The sequence below is a fragment of the Fringilla coelebs genome (assembly GCF_963513975.1).
Source record: "Fringilla coelebs genome assembly, chromosome: 16".
Classification (NCBI taxonomy): domain Eukaryota; kingdom Metazoa; phylum Chordata; class Aves; order Passeriformes; family Fringillidae; genus Fringilla; species Fringilla coelebs.
In genome coordinates this window covers 492,667-513,005 of record NC_140042.1, presented here as the reverse complement: position 1 = coordinate 513,005, position 20,339 = coordinate 492,667, and the positions used below count along the sequence as shown (strand labels likewise).

At 51.8% G+C, this 20,339-nt stretch overlaps 1 protein-coding gene across 6 annotated transcripts in view; it reads left to right on the top strand.

Annotated features, from left to right (window-relative positions):
* The first annotated feature begins 120 nt into the window (after positions 1–120).
* Positions 121–20,339, top strand: part of USP31 (ubiquitin specific peptidase 31) — a 29,682-nt gene continuing 9,463 nt past the window's right edge. For all 6 annotated transcript variants that reach the window (XR_014616554.1, XR_014616555.1, XR_014616556.1 and 3 more), the window contains exons 1-15: positions 121–822; positions 10,081–10,218; positions 10,654–10,742; positions 11,628–11,720; positions 12,813–12,948; positions 13,463–13,607; positions 14,372–14,555; positions 15,064–15,175; positions 15,371–15,465; positions 16,002–16,079; positions 16,269–16,398; positions 17,572–17,691; positions 17,848–18,073; positions 18,448–18,606; positions 19,438–19,590. Coding sequence is in view for 1 of the 6 variants with exons in the window: in XM_084216703.1 (XP_084072829.1) it covers positions 241–822; positions 10,081–10,218; positions 10,654–10,742; positions 11,628–11,720; positions 12,813–12,948; positions 13,463–13,607; positions 14,372–14,555; positions 15,064–15,175; positions 15,371–15,465; positions 16,002–16,079; positions 16,269–16,398; positions 17,572–17,691; positions 17,848–18,073; positions 18,448–18,606; positions 19,438–19,590 (2,440 nt within the window). In the remaining 5 variants the exon portion in view is untranslated. The remainder of the gene's footprint in view (positions 823–10,080; positions 10,219–10,653; positions 10,743–11,627; positions 11,721–12,812; positions 12,949–13,462; positions 13,608–14,371; positions 14,556–15,063; positions 15,176–15,370; positions 15,466–16,001; positions 16,080–16,268; positions 16,399–17,571; positions 17,692–17,847; positions 18,074–18,447; positions 18,607–19,437; positions 19,591–20,339) is intronic.

The following is a 20,339-nucleotide window of genomic DNA, read 5'->3' as shown; positions in this document are numbered from 1 at the left end:
CCCGCCAGCACTGAAGATGGCGGCGCTGCGGCAGCGTCTGCCCGTCGCCAAGGTGGCGGCGCGGTCACGTGGCGGCGCGCCCCGCCCCGCCCGCTGCATGGCGGCGCCGTGAAGCGGCGGAGCCGCGGCCCGACCCGGCCCGGCGGGATGCGGCGGCCGCCGGGCTGAGCTCCGGGCCGAGCGCCGGGCGGGCCGAGCGAGCCGAGCGCCGGGCGGGGATGCGCGCTGCGCCGCGCCGCCATGTCGCGGGTGAGCGGCCCCGGGCCGGCCGGCAGCGCCAAGGAGAAGCGCTCCTTCAGCAAGCGGCTTTTCCGCGGGAGGGCGGCGGGCGGCGGCGCGGGCTCGGCCCCGACCGCCACCTCGGCCCCAGCGCCGTCCGGGCGGTCGCTCGGCGGGTTCATGAGCCGCGTGCTGAAGACCCTCTCCACGCTCTCGCACTACAGCAGCGAGCCCGAGACCCGCGGCGCGCTCGCCCCGCGCCTGCCCCCGCCGCAGGCGACGGGCGGCCTGGGCAGCTGCTTCCCGCCGGGCCCGCCGCGCAGCCCCGAGCCCCCGCCGCGCCCCGCCGGCGGCTCCGAGGCCGTGCCCGGCGTGGCGGGGCTGCGCAACCACGGCAACACCTGCTTCATGAACGCCATCCTGCAGTGCCTCAGCAACACCGAGCTCTTCGCCGAGTTCCTGGCGCTGGAGCAGTTCCGCGGCGGGCCGCCCCCCGCCGACGGGCCGCCGCCCGCGCCCGGCGAGGTCACGGAACAGCTGGCGCAGCTGGTGCGGGCGCTCTGGACGCTGGAGTACACCCCGCAGCACAGCCGCGACTTCAAGGTGAGCCGGGGCCTCGTCCCGTCGAGGCGGGAGGAGCGAGCGCCAGGCCGCCGGGAGCAGCCCCCGAGGGCCGGTGCCCGCGGTGCGGAGGTGGCGGGGCTCGGGGCTCAGGCGGTGCTGCCGTGGCTCACAACAGGTCCAAACGTGACACGACGCGTCACCGTCACACCGGCACCGCAGGCTGCCCCGGTCACCAGCTGTGGTGGGCATCTTGCCGCTGGTCCGAGCAAGCAGGCCGTGGGAAGAGCCCTCTGGCCCTGCCAGCTGCGTGCCGGTGGACCTGGAGTGCTGTGCCTGCTCCCAGCATCCTCCCAGAGCAGCAGACCCTGCTCGAGTGACAGCGCTGGGCACCCACGGCAGCGCCCTGGGGATGGGACAGGTGCTGCCGCTGTGCTCTTTGCTCATGGTGTTTGATGCTGGCTGATGGCACTGGATGGTTTTTATCGGTGAAAATATCCATTTTACTGTTTTATTCCTCTACTGTGCTGCCATTAGGGAAGTTGCAACTAACTGTAGTTTGGGAGTTGTGAGCGTGCAAGGAAGGAGGCTGTTGACAGGTGCTAACCTCGTAGTCTGCTAACCAAGAACTCGTGAGTCTGGGCTGATTTGGGGAGTGTGTTTCAGGAGTACCTGCTTGTCTTCTCTTGCTCAGACTCGCTGCTGTTTGGCCCCGCGGTGTTGGTTCAGTCCAACAGCCCCTGCCCTGCCCGGGCCTTGCACCTGCCCCAGGAGCTGTTGGAGCACAGGGCTTGGTCCTTGCACTGTGGCGTAGAATCACCCTGCCATGGCTTTGGATGAAAAACAACTGTTTTAAAAGTGCCCTAGGCCTGCTTTGCCTCCTGGAACAGGGAGAAGTATTATTCCTGGCATAGAAGAGTCTCTGGCTGTGTGAGAGAATCAGAGGGTGAGTGGTAGCTTCCACACTGTCAACTTAGAGACACTTAAGGGAGTGTCTCTACCACTTTTAGGGGTATTTTTCTTCCAGAGTAACTTGCAGAGGAGATGCTCAAATGCATGAAAACAGTAGAACATTGACATAGTCTTGGGCCCTCTTTGCAGCTGGGGTGCACAGCAGGTGGAGACTGGGTCCCAGAGTCAGCTCTGCCTTGGCACCTGCTGGATGGTGAGATGTCCTAGAGGGCTCTCTGAGGTGGCAGTGGCCTTTGGCACCCTCAGTCATTTGGATGGCCAGCACCTCTTCCCTCTCTTCTCTTTGCTTCTCCTGTGCCTTTTGAGGCAGCTGCACCTACCTGTCCTGCAGGGGGTGTTTCCTGGAGACCCTGGCTGTTTGCCTTCTCTCAGGATGCCTGCCACAAGGACCACGTGTGGCTCTGGTCTTTTCAGAGGTTTTTATGGGGGAGCACTTGGAAAGCCGATCACTCTCTGAGTCCAGTCTTGGCAGCACCACGGGCCACTCATCTTGACCTGTCACTGCTCCTGAGGTGCTGTGGCAGGAGAAGAAATTGTGGATTTCTCCTGAGTAATAGTAGGAAAAAGGGTTGTGAAAGCAGGATTGTCTTCTGTCAGTGGAGCTGATAGAAGGGGGAGCAGCTCTCTTTCTAGGCCAGGCTCTGCTGTTCAAGCAGGCTGTGGGAGCAGGGCTGGGATACGAGTGACAGCAGGAGGAAGAGCATCAAGGCCAGGGATTAAATTAAGGCCATGTTCCGCGGGTGTTGAGAGCAGAATTTTGCCGTTTGCAGGCACTGCTGACAGCAAGCCAGTGCTGTTCTGTTTGTGGATGGAGCTGGAGCCCATGTATCTCCTACCTGCCAGGTCCCTGGAGGTTTTGAAAAGCCTCTTGCTGGAGGGAATCTGGTCCCAGTTGATCCAGTTCAGCGCTGCACAGTGCCAGCAGCATGGGTCCTGCTGCAGGACTGTGTCATTGTGTCAAGTGCTGTTCCCTTGTGGAGGTCTATTACTTCTAACATGAAATTAATGTTTCTAAAGACAGTTAAGTTGCCTGAACCTTCTATTAAATTCAGTTTTTAATTAAACTTTTTCTCAGCAGCAGATTTGTGCACATCATTTACAAATGTAAACAGTGGGCTTAGATTGGAGAAAGGCAAAGATCAGTATTTTCATTCTGGAAACTGCTGCTTCTCCCCAAAACAAGGAAAACATCCCCCCAGCTTGTTCTGCTTAGAGGGTGGAACATTCCTGATCTGCCTTGATGTAATTGTATTTAAGGGTGTAAAGTGTTTTCACAGGGTAATTTTGGGCTTTCCCTCCAACAGTAATAGCCACTCACGGTAATATTTATTTGATAGGCAAAAGGCTCTTTATTCAGCATGCTTTCAAATCCATGTGTTGTTTTGTTTGCTATTTTTCCTCTTTTGGCACCAAATGTAACGGGGCAAAGGCACTTGCTAATTCCTAAATACTTCTCTGCAGGTACCAAATGTATTTTAGGACAAAGGATGATACTTAATTTTTTGCTCATTTTTATATCTATAGGCTTCTGTCTTGGAAGAGAGGAAATTATTTTCAAGGAAGCATGTCTTAGAGTCCTTGTGGACAGGGGCCTTTGAAAGGATAATTTTTGGCATGCTTTTTACCCTCAGCTGGTTTTCCTTGGTAGTGTTTTCTCTCTTTTTAAGTTGGTCTTCAGGAAATAATCCATGTCATGGGTCTCTGAATGATGCAGCTGAAACTAAGGAAATGCAGTTCAGACAACTCGTTTGTGATAAATGGTTCATCTTGTAGTTGCAGGTTGAGGGGAGAGCCTGGCAGAGAGCTTGTGCACAGAGAGGGGAGGTCGGGGGTGCTGACAGAGCAGGGGAAAGCCGGGGCTGTAGAGCCTGAAGGGGTAGGAAAAGGTCCCTAAGGACTGACTGAGAGGTGGAAGCAGAAGGGTTTGGCTCCTGGTTTGGGAATAGAACGGGAGCACCGTGGCAGAGCTGGTAGTTCCTGGGTGTCTCTGCTGAGGATGCCTTTCCCACTGGTCCTGTGCTCCTTTGCTCTTTGCTTTGACAAGCCTTCTCTTCCGATTGCTCAGTGGGTTTTGTTATCCTGCCCAAACAAAGCTGCTGCTTTCATAACAGGGGCCGATATTGCAGCTTGTGCTTCCTCTTTCCCCTTTGTGATGGGGTGACAATGGTGACAAACATCTATTGTATAAGCAGGGTTTTGGGCTTGTTTTCTTGCAGGGAGCTGTCCCGTCCTGCCTGCAAAGTTCCTGGGAGTGTCAGACTGGGAGGACAGAGTGCCCTTTGTATTGCAGCACTCAGAGGTGATGGGGGTCGTCAGTGAGAAGGATTTTGGTTTAAACTAATTGGACTTGAAAAATTATGTTCTTATGCAAATCCTCTGCCTTCTGTGGAGTGTGGGTCTTCTGTGGATGATGAGGTTCTTACTGTTTTGAGGCTTTCTCTGAGGCTCTAAGGCAGTTGACCACGTTACACCTATTTTTTTTTTAATGTTCATTATCAATAAGATGTAAGTCCGTTATTGCATGTATGGTTTGTTTTGTTTTGCTTATTTTCTTGCCTATTTTTCCTTACAATTGCTTTACTCTCTTTCCACACACATACTCCTAAACCCCTTGGGAAGGGTTTCCTGCAGCAGATCTGGTTGCCTTAAGGCAGCTGTCTGACTTACCTGTGAAATCCAAATGCTTTCTGGGGATTTCTGTGTTATGCTTCAAACTTTGATCTGAGTGAGTGCAGCACAAGGCTGGGGAGCCGAGGCTGAGCAGCAGAGTCCAGAGGTCCGATGTGGTTTGCTGAGGGGGTTCTGCTAGAGGGGGCAGCAGAAATGTGGTGTGGGTGCTCCTTTCCAGAGCAGAAGGTTGGGTGAGGCAGGAGAAGAGACCCCAGTGTGGAACAGCTCTGCTGCTCCACTGCCAGGTGGCCATGGGGGCTGGCAGGACCCTCTGTAAGGCTGGAGGGCAAATGTACATCATTGCCAAAATGTGTTTTCTGTCTTCTGAGCTTCCAGGTTTTTATTTCCGTGCTGCTTGTGCAAAATGACGCATGGTGAAAGTATGAGAACTGTGTGGTGCCTGGCAGCCCGTGGAAGGGGTGAGGGGGATGCACGTTCCTAGGCAGCTTAATTGGATCTGTGCTGCCCTGTGCTTTGTACATGGCCGCACTTCATTGGAGTGAACCCATTCTTCCTGCCATTTGAGCAAAGCACTGCTAATGAACTTGTTTGCATATGGCTGTGTCACTGAAGTGAATGTTATAACAGTGCGAGGGGAGGCTTCTCAGAGTGGTCATGATGGGATCCCCCCATCTTAGTTTCTGTGTCCAACTTGGGACCTGAAGCAGAGCCTGGGGAGAGCAGGAGAGGTACAGGTGTGCAGCTGGAGCACGAGCTCCTTGGGCTGCTGAGCCCAACCTTCCTGTCTGCCCTCTGTGCCAGCATTTACTGATAGTCCTTTACTGGGCTGCTTCACATTTGTGGTATTCTCCTGCTCCTCAGTCTCTTATTCTTTTCAATCCCACCTGTTGCTCTATTAGTGTAGCAGGAAAACAAGTTCTTGCTGAACAATTCAGGATTTCTGCTGTTCGTAAGGGTGAATTCCCCTGGCAGCCAGCACTGACTCCTGGCAGTGCCTCCTGGCAGCAAGAGCTGCCCTCCTGGGAAGGGCCTGGAGAGGAGTGTGCCAGCTGGGGAATGCAGCACCCACATCCTGCCTCTGTGGCCGTGCACACTCGGCAGCCCTGGACAGCATCATCTGGGCAAACTTCACTCTCTCCTTATGCACTGAAGGAAGGTGCTTAATGAGGATTAACAGGCTTCAGCCTGGGAGGGTGAGAGCAGCTGCTGGCATGAGAGGTGTTAGGCAGGGGCTGGTGCGATGATGCTTCTTGTCTGGGCTTGTTAAACGTGGTGGAGAATCCCTCCGGTGCTGCCGTGCTGCTCCCTGTAGTGCTCCTCATGGCTTTGCTTCCTGAAGTATTCTCATAAGGGCTGTGCTTGTTCCCCTCTGCATTGCACCGGGCAGGACTGTGACATGGAGCTGCCATGTGCCGTGGGGTGCTGCCTCCAGAGCCCTGGTGCCTCTGGCTGCCCAGAGGGCAAGGGAGGAATGTTTTGTCCTGCCCTGGCCGCTGTGACAGACCTCCTGTCATCAAAGCTCCCTTTTCCCTGTTTGATGCCTGTGCTAAGGCCAAGTCCACATTGATCTCTTCTGCCCCTGAATGGAGGAGCTCCCTTCCTGAGCCCTGGGGCCTGAACCATGCTGCTGGTTGGGTACTGGTCTCCCCAGAAAAGAGCATCTCCAGAGAGGGTAAAGAGCTGGCTGTGTGTGAGCAGAGAGGGCAATTCAGGTAAGTGGTTGTCTGCTGTAGAACTTACTCAAACACAAAACTGTGGCTGTGGGCTTGAACAAGAGAAATAATGTGCTTGAGCATAACTCACTGTTAAACAGAAGATAAAGAATAGCCTTTCTCTCCTGCTCATGTGTGTCATTGGGTCAGGTCTCTACTGAACTGACTTTATCTGACTTTATGTGCAGAATCCTTCCACAGTTGCTTCCTAGCAGGGCTACACTGGAAAGCAGCAGACTGGCATTTTTCCTGTAGTTGTCTTTGTGATCTGGAACAATAATAGCAGCAAAGAAGAGGCCAGTAGTTCAGCTCTGTTTTGATCTATTTATTGCATCTATTTGGAGCAGTAGATGAATTATTATTAAACTTTTAGTGGCCTGGTAAAAACGATAATGTGTCTTTGCTGTAGATCTGTAGGGGTACATAAGTGGGATTGATGGGAAATTTTGATTTTCCCCCTTAACTCTTTGGATGGAACCACTTCACTCAGGGTGTCTGTGTACCACTGCACGCACATCTGGTGGAATGGAGGATCCACCCCCCTCCTGCCAGGCTCACAAGGGCTGAGCTGAGGAAAGGGCTGGAGGTGCTGTGCATCGTGGAAGGTGTTGGGAGGCAGTGTCAGAGACCATGCCCACTCCTGGTGCCTCGTAGCTGAAGCAGCTGCACCAGAATTGTTCCAGAGTCATTCTTAACACCCTGTGGTGCTGGACAGAAGTTGGTCAGATGTGCCAGGTCTGCTTACAGGAGAACCAGATTAGGTGCAGAGGATTAACGGTTCCTGGGGGATGGTAAATGTGGTGGTTGTCATGTGTTTTTAGAGCATTTGCTTCCTAACTCCGTGTCTGAATCTAGTTACAGTTGCTGTTGCATTACTGCAGGACCAGCAAAATTAGGTGTTGTCTTAAGTGATGAGCAAAAGAGGGGTGAAAGTTTAGGGTTATGGCAAGGGCAACAAACCTTCTGCTGGGCTGGAAGGGCAGACTTGGAAAGCAAATATGGAGAGGTGCTGGCTGGCCAAGTGCTCAGTGATGAGGCTCTTGTTCATTTGTCTCCTTTGCCTGTCAAACGTTCCTGGAGCTGTTCAGGAGTGGCCAGTCTGGCTGCTGAGGGGCTGCAGTCCCCCATCCACAGCCCAGGGCTGTGGGGACCCCCAGCTGCTGTACAGCCCTGTCTATTGCCAAGGGCTTGGGGACCCCCATGCTGGTCTGCCTGCTGCCCTCAGCCCACCAGGGAACAGGGAGGTGCGTGGGGCTGTGTTTGGTGCTGACCCGTCAGCTGGAGTTCCTGGTATTTGTCTCAGTTGTTAAATTGTTTATTTATAAGAGTTGGCACCTGTATCTCTCTCAGATTTGATCACGTCCCTCAGCACTGACTGTTCTGACTGTGTCTCCATTGTTCCCCCACACACCCTGCATGTCTGGGGTTGCTGCCTCAGCCCCTGACACAGGCTGGGAGGAGGGCACACGCACAGCATTCCCTGGAGCAGCAGCCACAGGGGTTTCAGCAGTCATGGACCCACGTGTAGCGGTGCTGGCAGGAGCTGTGAGTGGTGCTGGGAACACGCTGCTGGTGCTGGAGTGCTTGTTTAGCAAAGCCTCTGGTGAGGAAGTTGCATCTGATATTTTGTAGTGCTTCCTGAATCACTTCCAACATCTTGTGATGTGTCTCCACAGGCAGCTCTTTATCGTTAGTCCACTCAGGCTGCAAGAGTGTTGAGGAAACCAGAGCAATTATCATGGAGATGCTGCTGAGCCGAGCAGTGGCACAGATAGAGAGCAGGGCACGTGACTGCTGTGCATCCCTGGGTTCACTGTGCTTGTGATTGGTACAGGCTGGCTGCTCCCTGGGCACGCTGCAGCACCAGGGACACGCATCAGCAAACGCCAGGGAGGCTCTGGACTGCATGTGCCTCTCGGGAAGAGGCAATAACAAATACTAGCCTGGATTCCTGAAGTCCTTATGTTTCTGTACAGAGCCCCTCCATGTCCCCTTTTCACTTGAAATACTGGATTTGCTTCCTGCTAGCAATGCCAGGAGCCTTTTATCATCAGCTGTGCCTGGACGGCCCCCTGAAGTGCAGTGACAGTGCCTGTTGGCTGAGCTGGCTGGGACAAAGGACACCAGATGAGGCTGCTGCCTCTGGCTGGTGGGAGAGAGCATCAGGGCCTGCTCCCATCACACTGTTCCTGTCTTGGCACAGAGGGGCCACACGCCTGGGGGACATGGCTGGTGGCTCAGCACGTCCTTCTCTTGGCTCTCTGGGTCAGCTCACTGAGAGGTGAGCCTGGCTTTGCTGTAACCTGCAGTGCTGTTGGAGCCCCCCTCCCTCAGTGGGGGTCAGGGATGTGATCCCTTGGCTCTGAGCTGGGCACCATGGGTTGGGAAGGATGGCTACAACTGTTACAGGTGTGTTACTGTAGGAGCCTGTTCTGGAGAGATGCAGTGAGGTAACCACTAGACTGGACTGCCATCTCAGCTTCAGGTGTTAGTGATTGATTTTCAGTTTGAAACGTGACACAGTAATTTAAGGGCTAAATTTAATTTTCAGTATAGGTTTTTTTGAACAAAGTTAATGTTTGCAAAGCAGGTCTCCACATGTATGCCTTACATTCTTCCCTGCATCATTGTCTGGGTACATTCAGCTCATCTTTCTGCTGAAGGAGGGCAAGAGGTATCAGGCTGGTACCTGAAGAGACTGTTTTAGATCCATTTTATGGATTATATTTTATCACTTTTTTTTCTGCCACTGGATTTTGTGCTGCTTAACAGGAGCTAGGAGCAGAGAAGGCTGTTTGGTCTCCATTAATCTTCAACTGCCCACAGACTGCTTCAAATTTCTGTCCCCCATGAAAAGATTTGCAGCAGAATCCCAAGCGCAAGGTTACATTGGGCACCAAGCAGAGGTGCTGGGGTCACACCAGTGTGGCACAATATTGGCTAGGGACCACTCCCATGGCTCAAGCTGTGTGCACATATTTTATGTGGGAGAGTGTTGGTCCCTGCACAGCAAGGGCAGTAAATCTGCTGTCAGAAGGCCTGCACATAGGTAATGAGAGCAGATTATTTCTGTTTCCCATTATTTTGCAGACTTGAGACAGTGGACAGATTATAGAGCATAGAGGGTATATACTTATCAGTCCTTTCCTGCCTCTTTCATTACCACCCCCCTCCCTGCTGACCCCATTTTCAGAGGGATAAAGCGAGCAGCCCACCCTCATTTCTCAAATCTGTTGTGAACTCTGATTAGAGGAGTGGAGGAGCTCTGGCACGAGGCACATGTGCAGCCTGCTGGGCCCAGGCTCTGCAGCCTTCCCACCCATTCCTGCCCTGCAGATGCTGTCCGGCCTCTGCTCTGCCACTGCCTGTCTTGGGGACCCTGCTCAGTAAGTGAGAGTCCTGTGTGAGCAGTTTTTCTCTCCGCAGATGTGCCGAGCATGTAGGTGCAGCACGGCATGGGACAGGTGCTGCTCCAGCATTGGTTGCTCTGGGTTCCTTGTGTCCAGGGAAAGCTGCACCTCCCTGGCTGGGATGGCTATAGAAGATAGTGTTTAGCATGAGCGAGTTATGCATAGTGGAGTCTTGATACCCAGCGGAAAAAATTCCATGGTGGCCTGTACTACTCCTGTGCTTGACAGGGTGCTGATGGGAAGTAATTTTGCTCTACCTGCATGATGATGATCAGACTGTAGAAGCATCTGTGATTTAGATGTCCTGATCCTGGCTGAGTCCTGGAACTGTTGACCTAGATTAGCATTGAATACCTGCATCAAGGTTTTGGGACATGTGTGACCTCACCAAAACTGCAATGAGCAAGGCAGAGAGTATGTGGGCTTTAGGAGACTAAATTGTTGTTTTGCTTCAGCTGAAACAAACAGAAGGTTTCATGAGGGCAGAAGTGTCAAGTGCTCTGAGGCTGGGTAGGTGTGCTGGAGTGGCCTGTGCTCTGCATGAGCTGTTGCTGCACCGTCTCTTCTCCCTGCAGAACATCGTGTCCAAGAACGCGATGCAGTACCGCGGCAACGCCCAGCACGATGCCCAGGAGTTCCTGCTTTGGCTGCTCGACAGAGTCCACGAGGATTTGAACAACGTGGTGAATTCCAGTGGCATGCCTCCACTCAAGGTAAGGGATTCTGCTGGGAAACACTGTGGGAGTCCTGTTTAAGTAGTTCTCCCCATTGGCTTCTCAGCTTCAGCAGTTCAGATGGAACAAAGGCTTGGGTTAAAATAACGTTTGTTTCTGCCCTGGGAATGTTCCACTAATCCCTGGCGAGTGCTTCCTGGGGCAGTTGTGTTTCAGTGGCTCTGCAATAGCCAGGAGGTGTTACTGGGGGCTGTCAGGTGTGAGCCTTGTGCCCTTCCTGGGGCTGCCCTGCCCACCTCACCTTCCTGCAGGCCCACCCCTTGGAGCAGAGTGTGCTTGGTAGTTAAAAATGCATGTGGCATTTTTCTAGTGATTTTGGCTAAGAAAAGTAAAATTTGACTGGGGTTCTGGAGCCACCTGCTTGGTGCTCCCCCCACACCTGGGTGTGCCTCAAGGGTTTATTCTCTCTTTTAGCCACCACTGGAGGATGATGTGCTGCTTGAGGGCCCAGCCTTTCCCATCAGTAGCACTTTTGTGCAGGAACTCTTTCAAGCCCAGTACAGGTATGGTATTTTGTAAATTGTTGAATGTATGGGTGACCCCGCTATAATTCTAAACCGACACTGGCTCCCAGTACAGCTGGGACTGGTGTCACGGTGTTAACAACTGCTTCTGAATTCTTGCTGAACTAAGACCTTGCTCTAGAGGAAAGAGAGAATTTCACTGCTTCAGAATTGGTATATTCTACGTAAATCTGCAGTATGTACCACTACACCTGTTCCTGTGTATCCTGAGAGTGAGTCAGTGCTTCATGGGCAAAGGCTCAGGAAAGCCTAGTGCTATGGGGTCACCCTGACTGTCAGAGGGAAGAGCCCATGGCAGGATCTCAAGGTGCCTGGGAGTTAGGGATCCCCCAGTACAGAGTGCTTGTCACTGGGACTTGGGAATTCTGAGTGAAGTTATCACTGTCCTTTCAGGGCTTTCCCTTGAGTTTCCCTTCTTTCTGGGAAGAGCACTTTCTAATTTCAGAGCTATTGGAAGAGAGCAGCTGAATCACCAGTGTTCCTTGATGACTTTTGCCTGTACTGCTGTAAGAATTAAATTGCTAGGCTTCCTCCCCAGTATTTGCCAACTTTTCCTTTGCAAAGGTGAAGCCTTAAGCCTGGTCTAAGACACAAAGCCATTGTAAGGTGCAGATTGATTCTGAATGAGAATGGAATTCTGGAGAATGAGGATGGACTCTTGTCTGGAGCTTTTCCTGTGTAAGGGCTGTGTGCACCCCAGTGCTGACTGTCTCTGTCCCTGTCCTGTAACTTCGCCTCTCTCCAAAGACAAAACCCTTCCAGGGTTTCCCGTTGGAGCTGCTGGTGGTGAATATGGGATTTGATGGTTTATACATTGCCAGTGAAGTGAGGTGTAACTGTGCCCTGTTATCCCTGTTGTCCCAGGTCCTCCTTGACGTGCCCTCATTGCCAGAAGCAGAGCAACACCTTTGACCCCTTCCTGTGCATCTCGCTGCCGATCCCTCTGCCACACACTCGGTACGGAGCCGTCCCGAGCTCTTGGCTCTTTCCCCTGCATGTCGTGTTCCTTCATCTGCTACTGCAGGAAGACAAGACCAGCAACATTTCTGATAAGTCACTAAAAAAGATAGGACTGTATGGGGATTTAATGTTTTGATTTTTAGGTAAAATGGAAAATCGAGGCTTTTACTTAAAAGGCTTGTCCTTCCTATAGAATTAATTTTGGGAGAAAAAGTCTTTCCTTCAAATAACCAAAATATTTTGCTGTTCACTTGATTTATAGCATTTTAAAATTAAAAAGGGAAAAGGATGAAACACTGTTTTTTGAGAACTGCCTCACTGATCGCTCCAATTTCAAAAATTGAAGTTAAAATCTTTCCTGCAAAATGTTTTGCTTTTTTGAAAGACAACTGGTGCAAATAAGGAAGAAATTTTAGGGGAGGACCAAAATCCAGGTAAAACATTCAAAGTGAAGATAGAGATACACAGCAAAACTACCTGTGGTATAAACAAACTCCTTCACCTGGTGTTTGCATCCTGAAAACTTGTGTAGGTTCCAGAAGCAATGGAACAGAGTGATGTTAGGGCAGATTAGACATTACTGTCACATTTGCTCTGGAAATCCCTGCTTCACCACTGGGTGGAGGCTGAGTGGGCTGCCCAGGGAAGGTGTCCCCTCCCTCTTCTCTCCCCAGTAGTGCTGCTGGCTGCTGTTGGAGGCAGGATTGAGGGCTGAGAGGCAGCCTGTTCCCAGTAACAGCTCTCCAAGTTCTTCAGGATGCTGTCTTATGCTAACTGTCCCAAGCTTCCTTACTGGATCCCTGCTGGAAAACCGATTGCCTTCTCATAGATGGTTTTGGTTTTAACTTTGTGGGCCTTTTTGAGATGTAACCTGCTTGTGGGAGCACGTAACACCAGCCATATAGTAGAAAGGGAGTCTGTAATCACGCACCCTTGTCGGGCTGCAGCTGAGTGCAGCTGCAGTGTGAGGTGGATCCGGACACTCAGGAGGGCCCTGTACGTGGTGTGTGCCCAGGCTGGGCTGAGGCTGCTCGGGCAGTGCCCAGAGGTGCTGAGCCCAGCCTGGCAGTGCTGCCATGCTCTCCACAGGCCTCTCTACGTCACCGTGGTGTACCAGGGCAAGTGCTCGCACTGCATGCGCATCGGGGTGGCCGTGCCCATCTCCGGGACCGTGGCCAGGCTGCGGGAAGCTGTCTCCTCAGAAACCAAGATACCCACGGAGCAGGTAAGGGGCTGGGCTGCTCACCTGTCTGCCCTCCCTGCAGTGGGAGGGAGAGGGGAGGATTTTGTCCCTGGTTGGATGTATAGGAATCAAAATTGGCTGCCCATGGTTGAACAGGGAAGCAAGGTAGCGGTGGAAATCTGGATCATGCTTTTCCCTGTGCATTGGCTGTTTGAATCCTAGTGATGTTGGAATAGCCCTCAGCGCAGTGCGCAGACCTGCCTGACCCCATGGGGTGCATGCTGGCAGTGAGGCAATCACTGGGCACCTACAGTGAATTCCTCTGTAGGAAGAGCTTCAGGAAAGCTGTTGAATCCCACCAAAATCTCTCCATATGTTGCTTTTACCTCAGCTTCTCTTTTATGGCTGTCCTTTTCCCTGTTCCTTGCTCCTGGCTGATGACAGGGTGTCTTGAGGAGTGCCATCCCTTAGCAGGAAAATCCCAGCTGAGAGATGGGGCACTGAGCTGAAACCGTGGGTGGTTTGATGGGTTCTGGTTTGCTCCTGGTGCCTGCAGATCGTGCTGACAGAGATGTACTACGATGGGTTCCATCGCTCCTTCTGCGACACCGACGACTTGGACACCATCCACGAGAGCGACTGCATTTTTGCCTTTGAGACCCCAGAGATCTTCAGGCCTGAGGGCATCCTCAGTCAGAGAGGTGAGTCAATAACTCTTAATGCCCACCTCGGGTGACTAGTGAGGGAGGTTTGTGTGGGAAAAGAATGAGTCCCACAAGCTGTTGATGTTCTGGTGTATTGATTTCAGCTCTGACTTTGTACAGGCTCATTCCGGAAGATTTAATAGTGTTGTCAGCTGGGAGGTTATCAAGCAGTGTTGTACACTCCTTTCTGCCTCTTCTCGGGGCTGATGCTGCAGGCCAGGCTGGCTTAATGTGAAATCTCTTGTCAGTCTTAATTTAAAGGCCTGCTAGGGACCAGATGAAGCCACTGCAATTGCGTTATTTAAAATCAGATTGCCAGTGATGAATAAACAGTCTCAGGAATGAACAAACACTTTCTCTTTCCAAGCTCAAACTCCTCGGCTTCTGCATGGCCTCTCAGTGAAAGGTAATCATGGTATCCTGGGCAGATGGAGTGTAATCACAGGCAAATTTTATTATTGAAAGTAGCAAGTTGGGTTCTTGGCACTTTAGTGTTTCTTGCGGGCAGTAAAAGCTGAGAGTGCTTGTACAAACTGCTGTGAAAAATCAGATGGGGAGCACTTGCATATAGTGTCCTTCTCTAAAGAAACAGTCACTGTGAAAGAAAGTTGCTCTTTGAAGCCTTTGTCCAAGAGATGAAAATGCTCCTGATTCCATACTGACCTGCTCCTCTGTAGCCCAAGGAGGGCTTCTTGAGGGGGGCATCAGGGCACTAAAGGCAAATGACATAATGAAATGTTTCCTTTCTCCTAATTTTTTAGGAATACATGTGAACAATAACCTGAATAACTTGAAATGTGGCACTGAGCACTCCCGAACAATAGCTTACTCTCAAGGAACGGTGAAGTCTGGAAAACTGGAACAGTCCTGTCCCAAACTAGCAGCAAATGACAAGATTGTCTTGCTGGTGTGTAACAGAGCGTGCACTGGACAGCAGAGCAAAAGGTGACTGGCAGCAGCATGGCTGGAGTTACTCTTCTGGTTGCTTCCTAAACTGACCTGGATTTTACTGTCCTGTAGTACAGGCTCCAGGTGAAGGAGCAGCAGATTGCATCCCTAGCTCACATCAGGTGCTAAAGAACATGTTGATCAAAAAGCATTAATGGGTGCAGCAAAATATTTCTAATTTTGATGAGCTTCAAGTATTGCATTGCTGCAAAGAAACAAAGGCAGCCCAGTTGAGAGGATACACCACCTTTGTCTGGTTTGAGAGCAGAATGTTTGACCAGATCCTGTTATGGGTGGGAATTTTTAATTGGAGTGAAAATGGAGGAAGGGAGAGAAGTGGGAAACAACCATGGCAAAGGCATTTGTATCAACTGGCGCCTGAAAATTGCTTCAGCCTCTGAAGCTTCGTAAAACTTCACATGAAGTTCTCCCATGTAGTTTGGGATTCAGATTGCTGAGCAGAATAATCTTTTAACTGTTCCTCAATTGCTTCTCCTTCCCATAGGTTTGGTTTGCCCTTTGTGTTGCACTTGGAAAAAACAATTGCTTGGGATATTCTGCAGAAGGAAATACTGGAGAAGATGCAGTATTTCCTGCGGCCTGCAGCCTGCTTGCAGGTGAGACAAATGTGAGCTGTTGGATGCCCAGGTTCCGTTGCTGTACTCAGCCCTCTGTCAGCTCATTGGCACAGGCATATTTGAGACCTTGTACGTTTGCTTTGCCATGTCAGACGTGTTCTAGGGTGAAGTGTTTGTCAGCCAGCGGCAGGTTGGGTTGGAGGCACTGAGGTGGTCTCTGTTCTCTTATTGCAGGTTTGCCCATTCAGCTTGCGAGTGGTCAGTGTTGTGGGCATAACATACTTGCTACCTCAGGAGGAGCGACCCCTCTGCCACCCAACAGTGGAAAGGTGAGCTGGCCCTCAGGTGCTGGGTGCTTCCCAGGAGTGGAGAGAGAGGTGTGTTAGCTGGGGGCTCGGTGTTTACCATGCAGAAATGAACAGTCCTGCTGTGGATGTGTGGAACGCACTGCAGGGGCCTGAGGAGCAGGGAAATGAGGGAGCATCCTTAGGAAGCTGTGTGGGAATACCTCGGTTGTGTGTCATGCCATCTGGAGTCTGTCCTCCCTGGAAATGGAGAACAGAATGAAAGTATTACTCTCACTATTTTTAATTTTTTCCTTGTGCCTGTTATTCTTTGAAATGTTGATAAATGCCTGTTCTATAACAGGTGTATGTTGCCTTACAGAACACACATTCTTGGGTGAAGGCATTTACCAGCTTTGCCAAGTGTTTTGTTGTGTGAATTCCTTTTATTCCTTTGCAAACTTGAGCTGTGGGAGTGAAGGAAGGGTGAAGGGTTTGTAGAGAGAAATTACATGCATGTAGAAGATAATGTAGACTTTGGATTGAAAGATGGTCTGACTTATTTCTGCTCCTCCCTGCAGGGCATTGAAGTCATGCGGACAGGGGGGAACTGCTCATGTGAAATTAGTGGTAGAATGGGACAAAGAAACTAAAGATTAGTAAGTATGAAGTAAAAAACCTTAAACTGTGTTACCTCACAATTGCTGCTTGCAGCTTGCTTGTGTGAACTGTGCATCCTTCAGCAAACATGAGACCACTCAAACTCCACCTGTGCCCAGCCCCTGTCTGCAGGGACAGCCTGGGGAGCAAGGGGATGTGCTGGTAAATGTGGTGTCTCCCTGATGCAGCTTGTTTGTGAATACAGAAGAGGAATATATTCCAGACTCTGAAAGCGTCCGCCAGCAGAGAGAGCTTCATCATCAACCTCAGATCTGCACTTTATCTCAGTGTTTCCAACTGTACACCAAAGAGGAACAGGTAGATACAGACTGTGTACTCTGGCTTGTTCACATGCTGCAGGAAATCCCTCACTCCAGGCAGCTCTGTTCTGCAAGCACTGATTCCGTGTGACAGGAGAATAGATTTGTAACACAAGATTAGTTGTCTGTGCTGCTAACAGAGCTCCTCTGCAGTGAGAAGATTGTGGGAGGTCCTGATGCTGGGTTCTTTGCTGCCCAAATGTTGATACAAGAACTTAGTCCTCTCTTTGGCAATTTCCTTCTCTGAAATATTGTGAATATTATAAAGGGTTAGGACAGTGTGGCTTCATGGGTTCAGTTCTGCAGGAAGGTGGCTGCTCCCCTGCTCTGGCTCCGCTTGTTGTGCGAGGCTGGAGAGACAGGAGACAGGAATGATGGTGTGCCACAGCCAGGCTAGAGAGGGCTCTGACCTGGCCCCTGCCTGGCACGTGGAAGCCATCTGAATTCCTTTGGTAGCCTCTAATCTGCTGCACAAAGGGCTCGTCTGGAGGTAGTCTTTGCACCCAGGACTGAGCTGTAATAATTTGGGAGCCTCTCTTGTTTGCTTTTTCAGAGGTGGGGGAAGAGTTGTCTGACAGCTTGAGTTTCTGTGGTTGCTGAGTTCTCTGAGCACTGGGCTTTGGAGGGAGGCTTGGGGGACAGGGAGAGTCTTCAGTGTGTAACTCTGTGCTGTTGGGACTACAGAGGAAGAAGAGGGTTCCCAGAGGGCCGTAAGGTGTCAGAGAGGCATCAGAGAGGCATTCTTCTTTATGTTCTGATTTTTTTCTGCTTTTTTTGTCCCTGCTTTTTTTCCACTGCTGGTTTTCTTGTGACAGTACTTTTCAGGCTGCCAAGCATGCCTGCTTTTTGCCTTGGTTTTTCCTTTTCCTCCTTCTCCACTTCCAAGGCACTGGTGTTTATAGGGTGCAAAAAGGTCCTCTGCACAGCAGCACAGGCTGAATTCTGCCTTGTAGCAGAAGGTGCCTCCTGAGTGAGGCGCACATCTCTGCTTGTCACTTTGAAAAGCACCATTGGGAACCCTGCATTTCCACTGAGCTTGATAAGTGCTAGAGGGAGATGAGGCAGAGGGGTCAATATCTGCACTGGGCCTGGGGCAGCAGGGGAGCAGTGGTGTGGTGCAAGCTGCTTTGGAATTTGAAAACCAATACCCACTGCTGCCTGTTCCTTGTAGCTTGCCCCAGATGATGCATGGCGATGCCCGCACTGTAAGCAGCTGCAGCAGGGTAGCATCACACTGAGCCTCTGGACCTTACCTGATGTTCTCATCATACATCTCAAAAGGTTTAGGCAGGTAAGGATACCTGTAGTGTTGCTGGAGGACTGCTGTGGGAAGTGAGTAGACTGCCCTCTTTAGAAGCAGCCATTCTGCCCTATGTGTTCCTCACCTGGGGTTTTCCCAGGCATGGTGGCCTTGGCCTCTGCAGCTTGTGCTCTTCTGTGTACACAGGAAGGAGACCGAAGGATGAAACTTCAGAACATGGTTAAATTTCCCTTGAGTGGCTTGGACATGACTCCTCACGTTGTGAAGCGCAGCCAGAGCAGCTGGAGCTTGCCATCACACTGGTCACCTTGGAGGAAACCTTATGGCCTCGGCAGAGATCCTGAGGACTACATCTATGACCTGTATGCTGTCTGCAACCACCATGGCACCATGCAAGGGGGACATTATACAGGCAAGTGTCCTGCCATGCTGTCTGTGGGGGAGCCTTTCACAAAGAAGCTGGCTATATTTCTGTATGGAGTCAGAAAGGGAGTCACTGATGGAAGTGTCACAAGTTACAGAGGGTGAAGTGAATAGAGCCACCCCAAATGATGTTCTGTTCTGAATGGTAATGGTGGAAAAGAAAGTACTGAAATGTAAGCTGTTTATTGTGTTCTGGCAGCCTCGGGCTTCCATCTTGCCAGTCAGACTGGAAGATGATACAAGAATCCATCTGTTCCTCGCATTGTCTGAGTCCATCATAGCAGATGAGGTTATGTTAAATGTCATACAGCAAACCTGAGAGCAGTAGGAGTGAGAGTCTTACAGTAATGTATTATTCCTTAGCATATTGCAAGAATTCTGTTGATGGCCAGTGGTACTGCTTCGATGACAGTGAAGTTCAGCAGCTTTCTGAAAGTGAAGTCTGCAAGCAGACCGCTTATATCTTGTTCTACCAGCGACGCACAGCGATCCCCTCGTGGTCTGCCAACAGCTCAGTGGCAGGTAAGCCCTGCTGACACTGTCCAGGGGTGGCTCTAACTTGTCTTTCTTGGGTAGTTTGTCCTTCTGGGGAGTTTTCCACCAAGCTCTGCTTAAACCCCCATTCTTGTGTCCTAGAACTCAGCGAGGCTTGTCTGAGTCTGTGGCTGTGTGTCAGAGGCTATGGGAACTTTCCAGCTCTTCTGCTAAGGCAATTTTGGCAGGGAGATGGGGGAGCCCCTCTGCCCCCATAGGTGACTGCTCAGAGCTGCCCTTTTGCAATATATCAAATCATGATTCACTCCTTCCCTGTGACAGCACTCTCATTCCCAAGGAGGCACCCATAGTGCATGTGTTGGTGGAATCCAGGGTGAGCTGTGGTCACGTTCCTGCCCTGGAAAAAAAGTGATTTTTGTGGTGTTAGGGTGGCAGCTGAAATGCCAGTGCCTGCATGCTGGTATTCACAGCACACTGGGACGAGTGCAGCTCTGACCATAAATGCTCCATAAGAGTACAGCCCCGTTCCCGTGGCAGTGTTGGGTGCTGGGGCTGCGAGGGCCAGCTCCGGGCTCAGGTGTGACCTAGGGCAGGGCGGCGGTGCCTGGCCCCAGAGCAGGGTGGCATTGCCCGGCCCCGGAGCAGGGTGGCATTGCCCGGCCCCGGAGCAGGGCGGCGGTGCCCGGCCCCGGAGCAGGGTGGCATTGCCCGGGCCCGGAGCAGGGCGGCATTGCCCGGCCCGGAGCAGGGCGGCGGTGCCCGGCCCCGGAGCAGGGTGGCATTGCCCGGCCCCGGAGCAGGGCGGCAGTGCCTGGCCGCGGGGCTGCCCGGCTCTGCTGACGCGTGTGGGTCCCGCAGGCTCCACCAGCTCGTCGCTGTGCGAGCACTGGGTCAGCCGGCTCCCGGGCAGCAAGCAGCCCAGCGTCGCCTCGGCCGCCTCCTCGCGCCGCACCTCGCTCGCCTCGCTCTCCGAGTCCGTGGAGCTCGCCGGGGAACGCAGCGAAGATGATGGTGTGTATCTCTCTTGGGGACACGCTGGGCCGCTTGTCTTTCTGTGGCAAGATCCTTACCAAAACAGCTGCAAAGTCTGTGCTTGCAAGGGATGGTTAGAGGCAGGAGTTGGCTCGGTGGGAGCGCAGGTGGGCTTCTGTCTCATAGGAAAGCTTGGAGGAGAACGGGCAGGAGCCTTAAGGAGCCTTTCAAAGAAAGCAAATGCCATCAACAAAACCTCTCGGTCAGGAACTTCTCGTGCTAGTGTTCTGTCCGGGTCTCACTGCATCACCTTTGCAGGGTGGCTGACACGGTCCTGACAGATTTAGCATAGGCACTAATTGCCTGCTGCTGTGCTTATGGATGGTCCCAGGGAGGGAGGGAGATGAAAAGTCACCCATGTATGCAAGTTACTGTTCAGTTCCTGGCTTTGCCTGGTTCCTCCACACATTGTCTTGCAACTTCTGAAAACGCAGAGCTTCATGGGTCAGTCGGAGCACTTGAAAGCTGGTGTGGAGCTGCAGCAGTGCTGTGACAGCTGTCAGGTCTGACCATGGAAATCACACTTCTAAAATACTTATATTTTGTGTTTCTAAATACAATTACATCACTTGATCTAGAGGTAGGAATCCTACTTTGCCTTACACAGAATGCTCTGGGAAATATTCTTTAATGCAGAATCATAGTCCTAGCTGGTGTTCTTGCCAGTTTCAAGGACTTTCGAGGTGCAAACCTTGTGTTTGATCTGCTGCTCAGGGATGAGAAAAGAA